General features: G+C 54.6%; 2 protein-coding genes across 12 annotated transcripts; one reads left to right on the top strand and one right to left on the bottom strand.

Annotated features, from left to right (window-relative positions):
* Positions 1 to 1,939: 1,939 nt before the first annotated feature.
* On the bottom strand, positions 1,940 to 9,988 carry BCL2L12 (BCL2 like 12). Of its 5 annotated transcripts, none has more exons than XM_054462860.1 (7): positions 9,755 to 9,988; positions 9,027 to 9,141; positions 8,665 to 8,807; positions 6,893 to 6,979; positions 6,715 to 6,806; positions 5,377 to 5,649; positions 1,940 to 2,158 (listed from the first exon to the last, which is right to left on the bottom strand). In XM_054462860.1, the coding sequence occupies exons 2-7, from the start codon at positions 9,131 to 9,133 to the stop codon at positions 2,108 to 2,110; spliced, it is 753 nt and encodes a 250-aa protein (XP_054318835.1). In that variant the 5' UTR covers positions 9,134 to 9,141; positions 9,755 to 9,988; the 3' UTR covers positions 1,940 to 2,107. The 5 variants fall into 5 exon arrangements, with proteins under 5 accessions (XP_054318835.1, XP_054318836.1, XP_063513593.1 ...); XM_054462861.1 differs by having other exon boundaries at positions 8,665 to 8,804; XM_063657523.1 differs by lacking the exon at positions 5,377 to 5,649.
* On the top strand, positions 9,968 to 16,387 carry IRF3 (interferon regulatory factor 3). Of its 7 annotated transcripts, none has more exons than XM_054462852.2 (8): positions 9,968 to 10,219; positions 11,013 to 11,185; positions 12,335 to 12,506; positions 12,591 to 12,661; positions 13,234 to 13,426; positions 13,523 to 13,903; positions 14,999 to 15,130; positions 16,125 to 16,387. In XM_054462852.2, the coding sequence occupies exons 2-8, from the start codon at positions 11,021 to 11,023 to the stop codon at positions 16,337 to 16,339; spliced, it is 1,329 nt and encodes a 442-aa protein (XP_054318827.1). In that variant the 5' UTR covers positions 9,968 to 10,219; positions 11,013 to 11,020; the 3' UTR covers positions 16,340 to 16,387. The 7 variants fall into 7 exon arrangements, with proteins under 7 accessions (XP_054318827.1, XP_054318830.1, XP_054318831.1 ...); XM_054462855.2 differs by having other exon boundaries at positions 9,970 to 10,215; positions 15,015 to 15,130; XM_054462856.2 differs by having other exon boundaries at positions 9,971 to 10,219; positions 15,015 to 15,130.
* Positions 16,388 to 17,175: the final 788 nt, after the last annotated feature.

Here is a 17,175-nt window from a genome sequence, read left to right as displayed (position 1 = left end):
GCGGAGCTTGCAGTGAGCCGAGATCGCGCCACTGCACTCCAGCCTGGGCGACAGAGCGAGAGAGACTCTGTCTCAAAAAAAAAAAAAAAAAAAAAAAAAATTAGGTCGGGCGCGGTAACTCATGCCTGTAATCCCAGCACTTTGGAAGGCCGAGGTGGGCGGATCACAAGGTCAGGAGTTCGAGACCAGCCTGGCCAATATGGTGAAACCCCCGTCTCTACTAAAAAAAACAAAAATCAGCCGGGCGTGGTGGTGGGCGCCGGTAGTCCCAGCTGCTCCGGAGGCTGAGGCAGGAGAATCACGTGAACCCGGGAGGCAGAGGTCACAGTGAGCTGAGATGGTGCCACTGCACTCCAGCCTAGGCGACACAGTGAGACTCCATCTCAAAAAATAATAAAATAAAATAAATAAAAACAAAAATAAAAAAATTAGCCAGGACTGGTGGCACACGCCTGTAATCCCAGCTACTTGGGAGGCTGAGGAAGGAGAATCGCTTGAGCTCAGGAGGTGGAGGTTGCAGTGAGCCAAGATGAAGCCATTGCACTCCAGCTTCAGTGACAGACCGAGACTCTAACTTAAAAAATAAATAAATAAATAAATAAATAAATAAATAAATTGAAAAGCGTGGCACTAAACAAACCAAGAAAAGGACATTTGTTTCCAGTGTTTGAGCTGAAGCAAGAGGAGCCCAGCTGCAAATATGCACATCAGGTCTTTAGCTTGTTGCAGCTCTGTGCATAAGCATTGCCCTCCAAAACACCACAAAAGCACTGCCTTAATTTTTGGGGTATGAATACGTTGTAGCAAGGATGCAAATTTGCAAATAATCTACAAATATTGAGGATCAACTGTAATTGGTTTGGTTTGTAATCCTGTACATTTCACTTTATTAATTTACAAACATTACTCTGTGAAGGGGGATATGGCCCTATAAAGGAGACAAACCGCCCAGGCACAGTGACTCATGCCTGTGATCCCAGGACTTTGGGATGCCAAGGTAGGAGGATCGCTTGAGCCCAGGAGGTGGAGACCAGCCTGGGCAACAGAAGTGAGACTCCATTTCTACAATTTTTTTTTTTTGAGACGGAGTCTCGCTCTGTTGCCCAGGCTGGAGTGCAGTGGCGTGATCTCAACTCACTGCAACCTCTTGCCTCCCGGGTTCAAGCGAGTCTCATGACTCAGCCTCCCAGGTAGCTGGGATTACAGGCACCCACCACCATGCCCGGCTAATTTTTGTATTTTTAGTAGAGATGGGGTTTCACCATGTTGGCCGGGCTGTTCTTGAACTCCTGACCTCAAGTGATCCACCTGCCTCGGCCTCCCATAAAAATTCTTTTTTAAAAATTAGCTAGGCGTGGTGTCGCATGCCTTTAGTTCTAGCTACTAGAGAGGCTGAAGTGGGAGGATCACTTGAGCCCAGGAGGTTGAGGCTGCAGTGAGCCATGATAGTGCCACTGTATCTATACAACAGTGCAAGTATAGGCAATAGAGCAAGACCCTAACTCCAAAAAAAAAGGGGGAGTGGGGGGTGTGTGTGACAAACCACTGGTCTGTAGGTAGATGAGAAACCAGCAAGAGAGACTTGAAAGGAGCAATGGGACGAGAAAAACAAGAAGAGGGTGGTGTCCTAGACACAGGTGAAGTTAGACTGTACCTTTCTGTGGAACTCGCTGGAAAGACTGCATGACCATCACACGGCATTAGCTAGAATAACCAGATCGTGCAATAGGAAAAAAAAATGCAAGTTGCTGGAATATTTACAGATATTCTCTCAAACATGTTACATGTCCAGGAGACAGGCTCTTGTAGGTGCTGCAAATAAATATTTCTAGAATAATGAACTGGTTCTTTCCTCAATTTGTGTAAGCCACAGAAATCTCTGAACCAAATCCCCTCTCCTTAGAACTTTAGTTCTCAAGCGTAAGGACAGACAATTCAATACTTTGTAACGTTTTTAATATGAAAAGTTTTAAACAATTTATTTTTGGCAAAAACAGGTAGGGCAACCACCACCCCACAGCCCTGAGTGGAATAGGAAGGCTTGGAAAAGCACACGAAGAGGGCAAGGACATGAGGTGTCATCTTGTAGCAGCTTCTGAGAAAGAGCTCAGTCCAATGGCAAGTTCAAGTCCCCGGGTGAAACGGCCAGGATGCCCTCCTGGAAGGGAAAAGTGGCAGAGCCCTGTGAGCAGGGCAGGTGTTCCCCCCATACAGCAGCGTCCACATCAGCCCTGTGAGATCAGAGACGGGAAGGCGAAGAACCAGAGAGCGGAGGGCGACAGACACCCAGAGAAGGGGACAGAGACCCAGACAGAAAGGCACAGGGATGAGGGGGACAGGGTCCTAGCAGGAGGAGGAAAGGTTGAGCCCAAGGAGGGTCAGGGCACTGCAGTGGGGTTAGACAGAGACCCAGAGAGAGTGAAGAGTCGGGGGACAGAGTCAGAGACGGGGAAGACAGTCTTGGGATTTGAACAATTCAGAGTCGTGGCTTCGTGTACAAATCCAGATTCCACCACTCTGCATGCTGGGGACTTTCCATCTCTGCCCCCACAAGACAAGGATAATAAGAGCCCCATGAGGCTGTAGTGGGTTTAAATGGGATCATTCCATTGAAATCCCTGGCAGAGGACCTGGCCCACCAAGAAAACTCATCTGCTATCAATCCTACTTTAAAAAAATTTTTTTAAGAAATTGTCCAGGCGTGGTAGCTCAGCCTGTAATTCCAGCACTTTGGGAGGCTGAGGCAGGTGGATCACTTGAGGCCAAGAGTTTGAGACCAGCCTGGCCAACATGGCAAAACCCCGTCTCTGCTAAAACTACAAAATTAGCCGAACATGGTGGTGTGCGCCTGTAACCCCAGCTACTCAGGAGGCTGAGGCAGGGAATCGCTTGAACCCAGGAGGTGGAGGTTGCAGTGAGCCAGGGTCGTGCCACTGCACTCCAGTCTGGGCAATAGAGTGAGACTCCATCTCAAAAATTAAAATAAAATAAAATAAAATAAACGAGCTTCTTTGCTGAGCCCAACACATATCCAGTCCCCTCAACATGTGCTATGAGTTCTGATCTTACTGTAGACTGGACCACCTCCAGTCCTGCTCCCCACCATCGCCCCCGTCCCCACACCTTCCCCATCTCGGGGAACTTAAGATGTCACCCTGCAGCTGCTCGGGCCAGCATCCCTTAGTCTGTCCCCACATCTGGCCCATTAGCCAAATCTGTCAGCTTCACCGCTAAGTTAAATCCAGCATTCTCCACTGCCTCCGACTTGTATCAGATCCACTCACCTCCTGCCTGTGCCCCTACTTCTGCCCTCGCCCCCAGCAGTCTGTCCCCAGGAGGCCGCCAGAGGGCGCCCATTAGCGCCTAAATCAGCGCCTGTCCCTCTGCTGCTCAGAGACCTTGGCTTACCCAAAGTCAAAGTCCGAGTTCTCACTCACCGCGACCACAGGGTCCTGGCTGGCCCGGCGCCTCTCCTCCTCTCATTTCTCTCCCGCTCACCCTACTCCAGCCCTACTGGCCTCCTCCTCCCTGCTCCTCAAACACACTTCACCAGCTCCTGCCAGGGAAACCGGTTCCATCCAGAGCCTGGCTTGTGTCCCTCTCTCAGTGAATACCCACAGCGACCCCCCAAGGCAGGTAAATGAGACGGTGCTCACTGGACCAGGGGGGAGAGTGCCGCTCAGGGAGACTGCGACAGTAGCCAAGCCACAGGGCCAGCATGCTAGAGCCCAATCCACCTCTGAAACCGGCACTGAAGATAAAGTAAGAAAAGGAGAGGGGAAGACTTCTGGGTCTTCTGAAGCTGATGTGTTAGAGGCGGGAGACACCAACAAAGAAAAATAAACCATAAGATAAGTAAAACAAGTCAATTACACCATCTGTTGGAAGGCACAAAGTGCTATGGAAGGAAAAGTAAAGCAGGAAGGGGGAAGGAGGGCGGTGGGAGGGTGTGGAGGTGGCTGTGATTGTCGATGGGGACCTGGGAAGGCCTCGTTGGGGGTGAAACCAGAGCCCACCAGAAGGAGCAGAGGATGGAGGCAGGGGGTTCCCCGGGAGGGCATCCTGGCAGGCACTGTTGGAAAGGCAGCAGGTAGCCATATAACCTCACCAACAAAATGCCCATATGCCAGGCAGTGCACAGAGGGCTTACCAGATTGACCCCATTTTAACCCTCAGAGCGACCCTTTGAGGTAGCACTACTACTCTCACTACTTTATTTTTTGAGACAGGGTCCCACTCTATCACCCACACTGGAGTACAGTGGCACAATCATAGCTCACCGCAGCCTTGAACTCCTGGGCTCAAGTGATCCTCCCGGCTCCTCTGCCTCCTGAGTAGCTGGGAGTAAACGTGCGTGCTACCATGCTTTGCTAATTATTATTAATTTTTAAAATTTTTATTTATTTATTTTTTGAGACAGAGTTCCACTCTTGTTGCCCAGGCTGGAGTGCAGTGGTGCAATCTCGGCTCACTACAACCTCTGCCTCCTGGGTTCAAGCAATTCTCTTGCCTCAGCCTCCCTAGCTGGGATTACAGGCATGCCCGGCTAATTTTGTATTTTTAGTAGAGACTGGATGTCACCATGATCAGGCTGGTCTCAAACTCCTGACCTCAAGTGATCCACCCACCTCAGCCTCCCAAAGTGCTGGGATTACAGGCGTGAGCCAACGCACCCAGTTTTTATTATTATATTATTTTGTTGAGACACAGTCTCACTCTGTCACCCAGGCTGGAGGGCAGTGGCATGATCTCAGCTCACTGCAATCTCTGCCTCCCAGGTTCAAGCGATTCTCATGCCTCAATCTCCCCAGTAGCTGGGATTACAGGCACCTGCCACCGCGCCCGGCTAATTTATGTATTTTTTTTTAGTAGAGACAGGGTTTCACCACGTTGGCCAGGCTGGTCTCGAACTCCTGACCTCAGGTGATCCACCTGCCTCGGCCTCCCGAAGTGCTGGGATTACAGGTGTGAGCCACCGCACCCGACCCTGGCTAATTATTTTCAATTTTTGTAGAGATGGGGTCTTACTATGTTGTCCAGGCTGGTCTTGAACTCCTGGCCTCAAATAATTCTCCTGCCTCGGCCTCCAAAAGTGCTGGGATTACAGGCATGAGCCACCTCGTCCGGCCTCTCCCTGAGTAACCTCAGTCACTGGTTTCACACTCACAGTATTAGCGTACCCAGTCGTTGACGCCAGGCATAGAGTCTGCACTCATCGCTGCAGTCCTGGCATACAGCAAGGGCTCAACACAGAACGAACGCAGTGGAGCTGGGAGAATACCTGAGGTCTGAGAGGAACCTAAGAAGTCCCCGCCCGTCCTCTATCACATGACAGCTGGGTAAAGTGAGGCCCGGAGAGAGGCTTCAGTGGCTCACCCAGCCCCCGTGGGCCTGGATCCAGGGCGTGAAGCTGTGCACGTGCTCCACGCTGAGTCCGGCCAGGGTGCCCCCCAGCCCGGCCACGCGCCGGCTCAGCTCCATGGCCAGGGCCAGGCGGGCCAGGGGCTCCGGGGAAGGAGGCGGGGGCCCGGGGCATGCTCGGCTTGGGCGAGAGCTGTCCTCCCGGCTACAGAACAGCTCCACCAGGCGGGCGAAAGAGCCGGAGGACAGGCGGACCAGCTTGCTGCGCAGGGCGGGGTCCGAGGCCAGCTGTAGGGTGGAAGAGGCAGGGTCCGCGTCAGCAGCGCCCCCGGGGCCAACCAATAGGGGGCGGGGAGGCGTGGCTTCCCCGTTCAGGATCGTTCTAGATGCTAAAGTTCTAGGCCACCCCTCATCCATATTAGCCAATCAAGCCAGACTCTAGGGTCTCTGCCAAACTACCCCCCGGGATACTGGCCTAGAACGTGAGTCGCTAAGCCATGCCCGGCCCTTGCCTCAACAGCCAATCAGGGCCAATCTCTACTGTAACTGAGTTAATCTAGCCATGCCCCTGGTGGCCTTTCCCAGGGGCCAACCTAGTGTCTACAACAATCTTGCCCTCTACCATTCAATTAATATTAGAGGACGATGTACCTTGTCCAAGCTCCGAAGCCGATCAGATTCCAGGACACAGCCACAAGCCACGCCTCCTCTGGTAGTACATTTTCCCCTACATTCTAAGCCAGGTCCCTTCTATGCTCAGTAAGATTTTAGCCACTCCCCCCACCCCCACATTCATTCCCTTACTTCCCCAACTTGGCCAGTCTCTTGTCGATGTTTTTGATGGCCTCACCCTCTGCATTTAGACCATGCCCCTCTAACAATCAATTAAAACCACTAATTTACATTACAGTACTACCCTAACTATACCCCTGTCATTCAACCATTCTTTTTTTTTTTTTTTTTTAAAGACAGAGTCTCACTCTGTCACCCAGGCTGGAGTGCAGTGGTGCAATCTTGGCTCACTGCAACCTCCGCCTCCTGGGCTAAAGCGATTCTCCTGCCTCAGCCTTCTGAGTAGCTGGGATTACAGAAGCGCGCCACCACACCTGGCTAATTTTTGTATTTTTAGTAGAGATGGGGTTTCACCGTGTTGGCCAGGCTGGTCTCGAACTCCTGACCTCAAGTCATCCGCCCAACTCGGCCTCCCAAAGTGCCTCAACCCTTCATTGAAACCTTGTCCCAGCTTCTTTCCACCTGACCATCCAAAGAAAATACAGATCCAGCTTCTGATCCCAGTGCCCCACCCTTCCGCAACTCCTGTCCTTGCCAAGGAGTGGGACAGATGCCCATCACCTTCTGGTTAATGACTTCTGCCTCCTCCTCCAGCAGGGCCACCAGCCTCCGCAGTATGGCTTCCTTCTCTGTGGGTGGGGGACCCTGTAATTCTGGAGGCAGAAGAGAATTTGGCTGGGGGCAGAACCCTGACTATCCTCCTACCGCCAACTTTCTCTGGGGCTCCTCTGTGCCTCACCTGGGCTAGGCGGAGATTTCAGTTGCTCTTGGACCAGCTGTTCCAGCCGCTGGGCCACCAAGGCATAGAAGTCTGGAGTAGCTGGGCCTGGGGTGAAAAGAGTTAATGACAGGTTTCTAGGACATTGGAAACTTATGGATCCTCTCCTTCCCTCAACTACCTTGGCAGGTGGCAATGATTCCCATTTTATTTATTTATTTATTTATTTCGGGAAACGGAGTCTCACAATTCTCCTGCCTCAGCCTCATGAGTAGCTGGGACTACAGGCACACGCCGTCACACCTGGCTAATTTTTTGTATTTTAGTAGAAATGGGGTTTCACCGTGTGCCCAGGCTGGTCTCGAACTCCTGACCTCAGGCAATCCGCCCACCTCAGCCTCCCAAAGTGCTAGGATTACAGGCGTGAGCAACCAAGCCCAGCCATGATTCCCATTTTATAATGGGGTAAACTGAGGCCCAGTGAGAAAACTTGGTTAAAAATGCCAAAACCCTTGTACTTTTCACTTTATGAGATCCTCAAACTGGACTTAGAATGTCAGAGCTGGGGCCAGGCGCGGTGGCTCACGCCTGTAATCCCATCACTTTGGGAGGCCTAGGCAGGCAGATCACCTGAGGTTGGGAGTTCGAGACCAGCCTGACAAACAGGAGAAACCCCGTCTTTACTAAAAATACCAAAAAAATTAGCCAGGCATGGTGGCCCATGCCTGTAATCCCAGCTACTTGGGAGGCTGAGGCAGGAGAATTGCTTGAACCCGGGAGGTAGAGGTTGTGGTGAGCCGAGATCGGGCCATTGCACTCCAGCCTGGGCAACAAGGGCGAAACTCCGTCTCAAAAAAAAAAGAATGTAAGAGCTGACCGGGTGCGGTGGCTCATGTCTGTAATCCCAACACTTTGGGAGGCCGATGTGAGAGGGTCACTTGAGGCCAGGAGTTTGAGGCCAGCCTGGCCAACATGGCGAAACCCCGTGTCTACTAAAAGTACAAAAATCAGCTCATATGCTGGCGTGCACCTGTAATCCCAGCCACTCGGGAGGCTGAGGCACGAGAATCGCTTGAACCCAGGAGGTGGGGATTGCAGTGAGTCGAGATTGCACCCCTGCACTCCAGCCTGGGTGACAGAACAAGAATCTGTCTCCAAAAGACTGTCAGAGCTCAACTAGACCTTGAAGATGATCTCATCCAAGGAAGGCAAACACAAGACACTACTGTTAGTATCCCCCTTCCCTCACCCACTTCAGACATCACCAATTGATCACAGCACTTCCTCTCGCCAGCTGTGAACCCCTTTTCAAGCTAGCACTCCCAGCAGCCATTACTAGTCTGTCCAGGTTCACACCTACGAGGAAACTTGTGGGTCATCTTGATCAAGTCCAATGACCTCCTCCCCAATTCCTACTCTGCTATTGGAAAAACAGGGGAGCAGGGAAGAGAAAGCATTTTCCCCAGAGTCACGCAACTAAAACAGCCAGGGAGATGTGATTGAAAAGCAGCCCTCCTGCCCCTCTATCAGGGGTATTCCTGGCTACAAAAGTCCTAGGGGCAGGGAAGTAGTTATGGAAGGAAAGAGACAACAACCAGATTGACCAAATGCTCTCTGAAAGCCAACCCACAGAATTGACAGAAATCTAACTGGGGAGGGGAGAGGACAGGACGGTTCTGTCCTGAAGGCTGGTGCTAGAGACTCCACACAGCCACCCCCTAGCTGAGTGATCTTAAACTAGCACCTTATCCCGTGTTCTGCCAGCTTCATAGATGATCATGGAAATCTCTTACCAGGCTCTGAACCATAGCAGGGACGGATGGGCAGAGAGCAAGGCCGAGGGGACTCAGAGGGGGCTGCTCCTCGCCCCAGGGAGCAGGGAAGACATCTTCGAAGGCGGCTCAGGAAGTCTGTTGGCTCTTCTTGGGCAGGGCTTCTGGGGAGGAAGACTTCAGAGACTGACCCCACCAGAGATCCCCTGCAAGCAGTCTCTTTCCCCAACTCCCTCCCTCCCCCGCTGAGGACCTCTCTCCAAAACCCCAAAGACAGAGAATAGAGCCAGATACAAAGAGAGGAGACAGACTGAGACCAGGAGCAGGAGTTAGGAGGGAGCCTCAAATGCTGGCCCCAGGGGGAGAAGGGCCACTCCTCTTACCTAGGTGGAGTTGGAACAGGAGACCCGGCAGCCTCACCATGCCTATGGAAGGCAGCTAGGACCCTCAGCGTGTCTTCCCGGAGCCCCAGCTCTTCAGAGCCTGCCATGGAGGCACCTGTGAGAGAGAGGGCTAGGGACTGGACTCCAGGGGTTTAGCAAGAAGTGGAGGCTTGGGGACCAGGACTTGTGAGTCCCAAGGAAGGTGCTGAGGGCCTGGACTCCTGGGTCCTTTGGAGAGTGTGGGTCTGGGGGCCTAGATTCTTAAGTCCTCAGATGAAAAAGGGATCAGGAAAAAGACTCTTTGATCCAAGGAAAGGTGGTGGGGCTGGGTGCCCAGATTTGTGGGTCTAAAGGAGGAGGGAGCTGGGGTCCTAGACTCCTGAGTCTTAGAAAGAAACTGGAGCCCCAGACCCTTAGGTCTCCCAGGAAGAAGGGGCTTAGCGCCCCAACTCCTGGATTCTGTAAGAGGCACATGCCAAACTCCTGAAACCCTTAAAGCATCGGGAACTACCAATCCCAGGAGGTTTCAGGGCAAATCTTCCCCTCGGTCCGCGCTTCTTCGCCGCGCAGCCTGCTGTGAGGTGTAGTTCCAAATCTCCGACTCCTGCTGGAATCTGGAGGACCCTGGACCCTTGGATGTCGGAGAAGCGGGACTGGGGTGCCCACTACTGAATCCTGTCCCCCTTCTCTTCCCTCCTCACCCCACCCCTCGTCAACACGCCGCTGACCTGGTCCGAGGCCCCACCGCCGCCTCCTCCACTCAACTTGCGGTCTCCTCCACTCAACTTGCGGTCTCCTCCACTCAACTCGTACAAACTTTATTAGTTCAACTTTCCCGCGCCTGCGCACTGGGCCGGGTCGCTAACCGGCCCAACGTAGAAAGGGCGGAACGCTGGGTGCACGGTCAATTTGCATGTGACGCTCCCAGCATGCCTCTGGCCGGAAACCCAAAAAAGGGCATAGGGGCGGGGACAGCCCCGGGCCCAGTGGGCCGTCCTATCGGCTCTCGGGTCTGTTACCCAAAGAATGATAAAGTTGGTGTTATTTCAAGAAGTCGATCGAAAAGAAAGCCCCAGCGCTCTAGAGCTCAGCTGACGGGAAAGGGGGTGCGCAGCCTCGAGTTTGAGAGCTACCCGGAGCCCGAAGACAGGAGTGGGCTCCAGCTCCCCGCACGCCCCGACCTTCCATCGTAGGTAACGCGGAAGAGCCCGGGAGAGCGTTGGTGGCGTCCGAGAGCGAGGAGCGGGAAAGAGGATGGGTCTGCACGGAGAGTGGAAAGGCAGGCTGTGTACTCTGGGGAAAGTGGAGCAAGGAAGGAGCTACAGTGGCCGACGCTGGAGGTCGGCTGCAGAAAAACTAGAAAAAGTAGGGAGGGAAGAGGAAAAGAGGAGGCGTCTACACTGAGGGGGTTCTAGAGAGGGAGGGGTGGACTCCGTAGATGGGGGTAGTTCACTCTCGAAACCTGGGGCGTGCTCTGTCCTGGAGGAGGGAGGCGGGCAGTCGAGGGGGAATTGGATGGAAGTTCTGTGTTGGAAATGTTTCGGGAGATCTTCTGTAGGGGGACTGTGGAAGGGGGTCTACACTGGGGTAAGTGCAGGAGGTAGAGGCTTACACGTGAAATCGATTCTGCACTGAAATAACTAGGGAAAGAGGATGCTACCCTGAAAGTGGGGATACTTACTTTCGATGATGTGGGGGAGAGAGGAGGTCTATACTGGCAGAATTGAGGGAGTGGAGGGTCTGCATTGAAGACGCTGGGGAAGGGTGTGCCATGGATATGGGAAGGAACCCTAGCTGATTAGAGAGCCTCTCGGGAGGATGGGAGGATGGGAGGATGGGAAGAGGAGGTTTCCTGTTTGTATCCCCGAAAATATGGGTGAAGGACCTGTGCCGTGGCCCGTGAGAAGGAGGTCTGAGTGCGGAAACTCCAGGCCAGGTGGGTCCGGGGGAGGCCGGTCGCGCCCAGGAAATGCCCTATACGCGCAGGCCGGACCATGGGAACCCCAAAGCCACGGATCCTGCCCTGGCTGGTGTCGCAGCTGGACCTGGGGCAACTGGAGGGCGTGGCCTGGGTGAACAAGAGCCGCACGCGCTTCCGCATCCCTTGGAAGCACGGCCTACGGCAGGATGCACAGCAGGAGGATTTCGGAATCTTCCAGGTGCGTGCGAGGACCTGGGACGCTGGAAACCCGCAGCTGCGCGCTGGGCGGAAAGGACTCCTAGTGGGCCGGGCTGAGAAGGCGGAGGTGGCGCGCGAGGGGCGGGCTAGTGCCAACGCTGGTGGGTGGGGCTAGAACGGGAGGGGCGGGGCTAGCCGGATCAGCTGACTGATGGTGGGGCGCAAGCAGGGTTGGAGCTGCCTGGTTACGGGAATAAAACTGGGAAAGCCAGCCGGTTAGTACGAAAAGGAAATGCATCCCGGGGGTTTGGGGCTCTCTAGGGGCCGGGGCTCTTGGTTGTAGGATAGATACTGGGGGATGGTTCTTGAAACATCAGAAGTGAGACCTGGAGCCACAAATCTGAGGTTCCTAACCACCGAATTAGTATGTGCCAGAGGTGGTAAAGAGTTTGAGGGGCGGGGTTATCACAGAGGGTGTCGCGGGGCAGGTGGTGCACGGGGTTAGACACCAAGTTGGACTTGGAAGCCTGGCTTAGAAAGAAAAGGTTTTTGGGCCGGACGCGGTGGTTCACACCTGTAATCCCAACACTTTGCAAGGCCAAGGCGGGAGGATCGCTTGAGCCCAGGAGTTTGAGGCCAGCTTAGGCAACATAGGCTCCATCTCTTTAAAAACAAAAACGAAACAAAACAAAAACCAAAGAGGTTTCAAAGGCTTTTGAAGAAGCCGAACACAGTAGCTCATGCCTGTAATCCTAGCACTTTGGGAGGCCGAGGAGGACGGATCACCTAAGGTCAGGAGTTCAAGACCAGCCTGGCCAACATGGTGAAACCCCGTCTCTACTAAAAATACAAAAATTAGCCAGGTGTAGTGGTGCCCACCTGTAATCCCAGCTACTCAGGAGGCTGAGACAGGAGAATCGCTTGAACCGGGGAGGTGGAAGTTGCAGTGAGCTGAGATTGCACCATTGCATTCCAGCCTGGGTGATAAGAGTGAAACTCCATCTCAAAAAGAAAAAAAGGCTTTTGAAAACTAGAGGTAGGGGATGGAGGTAGGTGGGACGGGGGGATTTGGGGATGGAACTTGCAGAGTTAGAACTTGCCAGGGAAAGAGGGTGGTGTTAGGACTCAGGAGACAGGGTTAGGATCTAAGTCGTCCTCTTCCACTATCCTGACACCACTGTTGCCCCAGGCCTGGGCCGAGGCCACTGGTGCATACGTTCCCGGGAGGGATAAGCCAGACCTGCCAACCTGGAAGAGGAATTTCCGTTCTGCCCTCAACCGCAAAGAAGGCTTGCGTTTAGCAGAGGACCGGAGCAAGGACCCTCATGACCCACATAAAATCTACGAGTTTGTGAACTCAGGTCTGCCAGATTGGGGTTCGTGTGGGAGGCTGGGGCCCCAAGGGTTCCTGGCACGCCTACTCCCCTCACCACCTTTCTCAACAGGAGTTGGGGACTTTTCCCAGCCAGACACCTCTCCAGACACCAATGGCGGAGGCAGTACTTCTGATACCCAGGTGAGAATGTGCCCAACCTTCATGCCCCTCAGTCTCTGACCTCTCCCCATGGGCCTCGTCCTCTCCCTCTAGACCATCCCCCCACCCCGCTCCCCTGCCTCCAGCCTGCCCCTCACCTGAGCCAGTGCTGGCCCTGTCTGTCCCTGCTCCAGTCTCCTCAGGAGAAGATTCCAAGTCTTCACCCAGCATTCAAGGCCCGAGCACACCTTCCCGGGATTTCATGGATTTCGATTGGCAAGGGGCTGTCAGCCTCTTGGGAACTGAAAAACTCCCTCACCTTGATCCTGCTGAGGCCCGAGCCCGGGGAGCATCCCCTCTGAAATTCTACCCAGCCTGCTCTGCCCAGGTCTTATCTGCATAGAGCCAGATCCTTGGGTTGGAATGGTAGCACCTGGCGTTCATTAGTGTTTGTTTGGCTGTTGATGCCATGGCTGGCTCTGTCCCCAGGCTGGAAGCCCCTTGAAGGCAGAGCTCAAGCCTGACCTCCCTGCATTGCTAGAACAGACCTGGTCCGTATGAAGTCTCCAGAAAAGGCTATGGAAATGCCTGGTTCTTTTTTTGTTTCCCTCCAGGAAGACATTCTGGATGAGTTACTGGGTAACATGGTGTTGGCCCCACTCCCAGATCCGGGACCCCCAAGCCTGGCTGTAGCCCCTGAGCCCTGCCCTCAGCCCCAGCAGAGCCCCAGCTTGGACAATCCCACTCCCTTCCCAAACTTGGGGCCCTCTGAGAACCCACTGAAGCGGCTGTTGGTGCCGGGGGAAGGTGAGTGTCAGCTGTAGACTGGGAGGGCTGAGGTCTGGGTGGCAGCCCCTGACTCTCAATCCCTCTCCCCTTCATGCCGCTGCTGCTGCTGCTCAGAGTGGGAGTTTGAGGTGACAGCCTTCTACCGGGGCCGCCAAGTCTTCCAGCAGACCATCTCCTGCCCAGAGGGCCTGCGGCTGGTGGGGTCCGAAGTGGGAGACAGGACGCTGCCTGGATGGCCAATCACACTGCCAGACCCTGGCGTGTCCCTGACAGACAGGGGAGTGATGAGCTACGTGAGGCATGTGCTGAGCTGCCTGGGTGGGGGACTGGCTCTCTGGCGGGCTGGGCAGTGGCTCTGGGCCCAGCGGCTGGGGCACTGCCACACATACTGGGCAGTGAGCGAGGAGCTCCTCCCCAACAGCGGGCATGGGCCTGACGGTGAGGTCCCCAAGGACAAGGAAGGAGGCGTGTTCGACCTGGGGCCCTTCATTGTAGGTGAGTGAGACGGGGGCTTCACCCTGGCCGGTACGAAGCAGCCTGCACAGTGGTTAACAACTCAGGATTGGCCGGGCACGGTGGCTCACGCCTGTAGTCCCAGCACTTTGGGAGGCCGAGGTGGGCGGATGACAAGTTCAGGAGTTCGAGACCAGCCTGGCCAACATAGTGAAACCCCATCTCTGCTAAAGATACAAAAAAATAGTCGGGTGTGGTGGCACGTGCCTGTAATCCCAGCTACTCAGGAGGCTGAGGCAGGAGAATCGCTTGAACCCAGGAGGCGGAGATTGCAGTGAGCTGAGATTGCACCACTGCACTCTAGCCTGGCGACAGAGCGAGACTCCATCTCGAACAAAAAAAAAAAACTCAGGATTAAGACTGAATTCAGACCCTGGCTGCCCTTGGCTGTATAACTGAGGCAAAGGACTTTGCCCTGAGCCCGTGGAATCCAAGGACAGTCTCCTCTCTCTACCTGCCTGCCAGCGCTGGGGTGAGACACAGGCCCAGTATACAGAGCGTGCTCAGAGAATTAGCTGCCACTGTCATCATCATCGTAACTAATGATGGTGAACAGACCAATAGCAGGAAAGCTACATCCCTTAGGGTTTTGCTGTGCGATGGCACTTTCTGCCATGATGGAAATGACAGTCACCTGCACTGTCCAGTGCAGCAGCCACTAGCCACAGGGGCCGAGCACTCAGGTGAGGCGAGTGCAACCAGGACGTGATTCGTTTTAATTGGTTACAATTTAAACTGAAATAACCTTACATGACTAATGGCTGCAATTGGACAGTGCAGCCTCAGACGGGACTGAATGCCAACCAGCTTCTCCAGATTCACTGAGCTTCCTTGGGAGCATGGGCCCCCTACTCTGGGCCTGTTATGAATGCTGAGGCTTGGGGGCTTGGGGGTGTGGCCTTCCAACAACCCTACCCTGATGGGAGGGAGGGAGGGAGGGAAGGAGGGGACTTTCCCCAAACAAGCAGTCCCCTGGTCGAGGCAGCAGAGGGCCTTAGGTCAGGGGAGATGGTGGGGGTTATCATTCAAGTTTACGGGGAAGGGTGGGTAGAGGGTCCTCTTCTCATCCCTGACTAGGCTCCTGGGCCCCCAGATCTGATTACCTTCACGGAAGGAAGCGGACGCTCACCACGCTATGCCCTCTGGTTCTGTGTTGGGGAGTCATGGCCCCAGGACCAGCCGTGGACCAAGAGGCTTGTGATGGTCAAGGTGCCTGCAGACCTGAGTCCCTGGGGCTGAGAGGGGTGGCCTTACAGAGGGAAGAGGTTGCTCCCAGGAACTCCAACTCCCAGAGGGCCCTCTAAAAAACTGCAACTTCCAAGATTTCTGCAATAACCAGTTTTTCATCCCCGGGAGCTCCTTCCCATGGCCTCACCTGCAGAACCTGTTTTGAACTCTCTAAACCAGTGGTCCCCAAACTATTTGGCACCAGGGACCAGTCTCATGGAAGATAATTTTTCCACGGACAGGGAGGGGGTGGTTTCGGGATGAAACTGCTCCACTGCAGATCATCAGGCATTAGATTCTCCTGAGGAGCAGCCTAGATCCCTCGCGTGCACAGTTCGACAGAGTTCGTGCTCCTCTGAGAATCTAATGCTGCCGCTGATCTCACAGAAGGCAGAGCTCAGGCAGTAAAATTCCCCCACCCGCTGCTCACATCCTGCTGTGCAACCTGGTCCCTAACAGGCCGTGGGGGGTTGGGGACCCCTGCTCTAAACCATGTAGAAGCTGGTGGACTCAAGTTTTAGCTGCCATTGTGAGGCCATGGCTGTGGCTCCCAGGAGTCAAGATCACAGACTGCTCAGCCCTGACGTGTGTGTGTGTGTGTGTGTGTGTGTGTGTGTAAAACTACAACTCCCAGCAGCCTTGGGCCTATGGGGGGTGTGTGTGTGTAAAAGTACAACTCCCAGCAACCCAGCAGCCCTGAGCCTATGGGGTGTGTGTGTGTGTGTGTAAAAGTACAACTCCCAGCAGCCCAGCAGCCCTGGGCCTATGGGGTGTGTGTGTGTGTGTGTGTGTGTGTGTAAAAGTACAACTCCCAGCAGCCCACAGCTCCCAGCAGCCCTGGGCCTGGGCCTATGGTTCACCCTGGGTTACAGCAGCGGCTGCGGGGAGTTGTAGTCCTCCCAGCCCTGACTCCTACCTTGGTGGACCAGTACTGGCTGGATGTTTTCCCTGACTCCTGTCCCCACTTCCCCCGCAGGTTGTGCCCACGTGCCTCAGGGCCTTGGTAGAAATCGCCCGGGTAGGGGGTGCCTCCTCCCTGGAGAACACTGTGGACCTGCACATTTCCAACAGCCACCCACTCTCCCTCACCTCCGACCAGTACAAGGCCTACCTGCAGGACTTGGTGGAGGGCATGGATTTCCAGGGCCCTGGGGAGGCCTGAGCCCTCGCTCCTCATGGTGTGGCCTCTAACCCCCCTGTTCCCCACCACCTCAACCAATAAACTGGTTCCTGCTATGATCACCTCTTGTGCGTGTCTGGTGTTCGGTACCCTCTGACCCAATATGGTTGTTATTCCCGCTCAGGGTCTCAGTTTACCCATCTGTGCAGCTATGTACAATTCAGTGCTCAATGCATGAGGATCAAGCACTGCAGGGGGCAGCTGACACCTCCTCACTTCTGCCCAGGAACCTGGTGGGTGATGGCTGTCCCCGTTTTGTAGACCAAGACACAGGCTGGGAGAGACACAAAGGTCACAGTAGGAAACACAAAGACTAGCCAGAACCCAGGCCCCCTGCCTTGCCTATGAACAGTTTAGGCAAATGGCCTTTCTCCTTCCAGGCCTCAGGCTCCCCTCTACGTGGGGCTGGAGGGGAGGGGGCCTTGGTAAAGGGGCTCTGCGGCCACCCTGGAGCCTGCGAAGCCTGCCTGCCCGGTGACCCTGGGCACTGTCACCTCTCCTGGTTGGGCTGCAGTTCTGGGTGATGAAACTGGCAGAAGCCAGCGCAGCCCTGACTCACCCTTCGGCCCTTGCTGCTCTGTGCCTCAGTTTCCCTCTCAGGAGAGTGGATGAGATCACCCCAGCCTCACGGGGCTGCTGAGAAGAGAAGCCAACTCAATGGGGAACACAGATCCTGCTCTGGGAGCAATTCCAAGACAGGCACATGGCACCCAGGAGCCCTGAGCTGGGAAGATGCTGATCAGGTGGGGCCCAGCCCCCGCCTCCCTGTGAGCAGCTCGCTCCCAGCCAGAGATTGTGCTAAGTGCTCCACCTGTGTCTTGTTCAATCGTCACAACACCCACTATAC

The sequence above is a fragment of the Pongo pygmaeus genome, chromosome 20, assembly GCF_028885625.2.
Source record: "Pongo pygmaeus isolate AG05252 chromosome 20, NHGRI_mPonPyg2-v2.0_pri, whole genome shotgun sequence".
In the NCBI taxonomy this organism is placed as follows: Eukaryota; Metazoa; Chordata; class Mammalia; order Primates; family Hominidae; genus Pongo; species Pongo pygmaeus.
The sequence above is the reverse complement of the archived record's forward strand: the minus strand, read 5'-3'. Positions and strand labels throughout refer to the sequence as shown.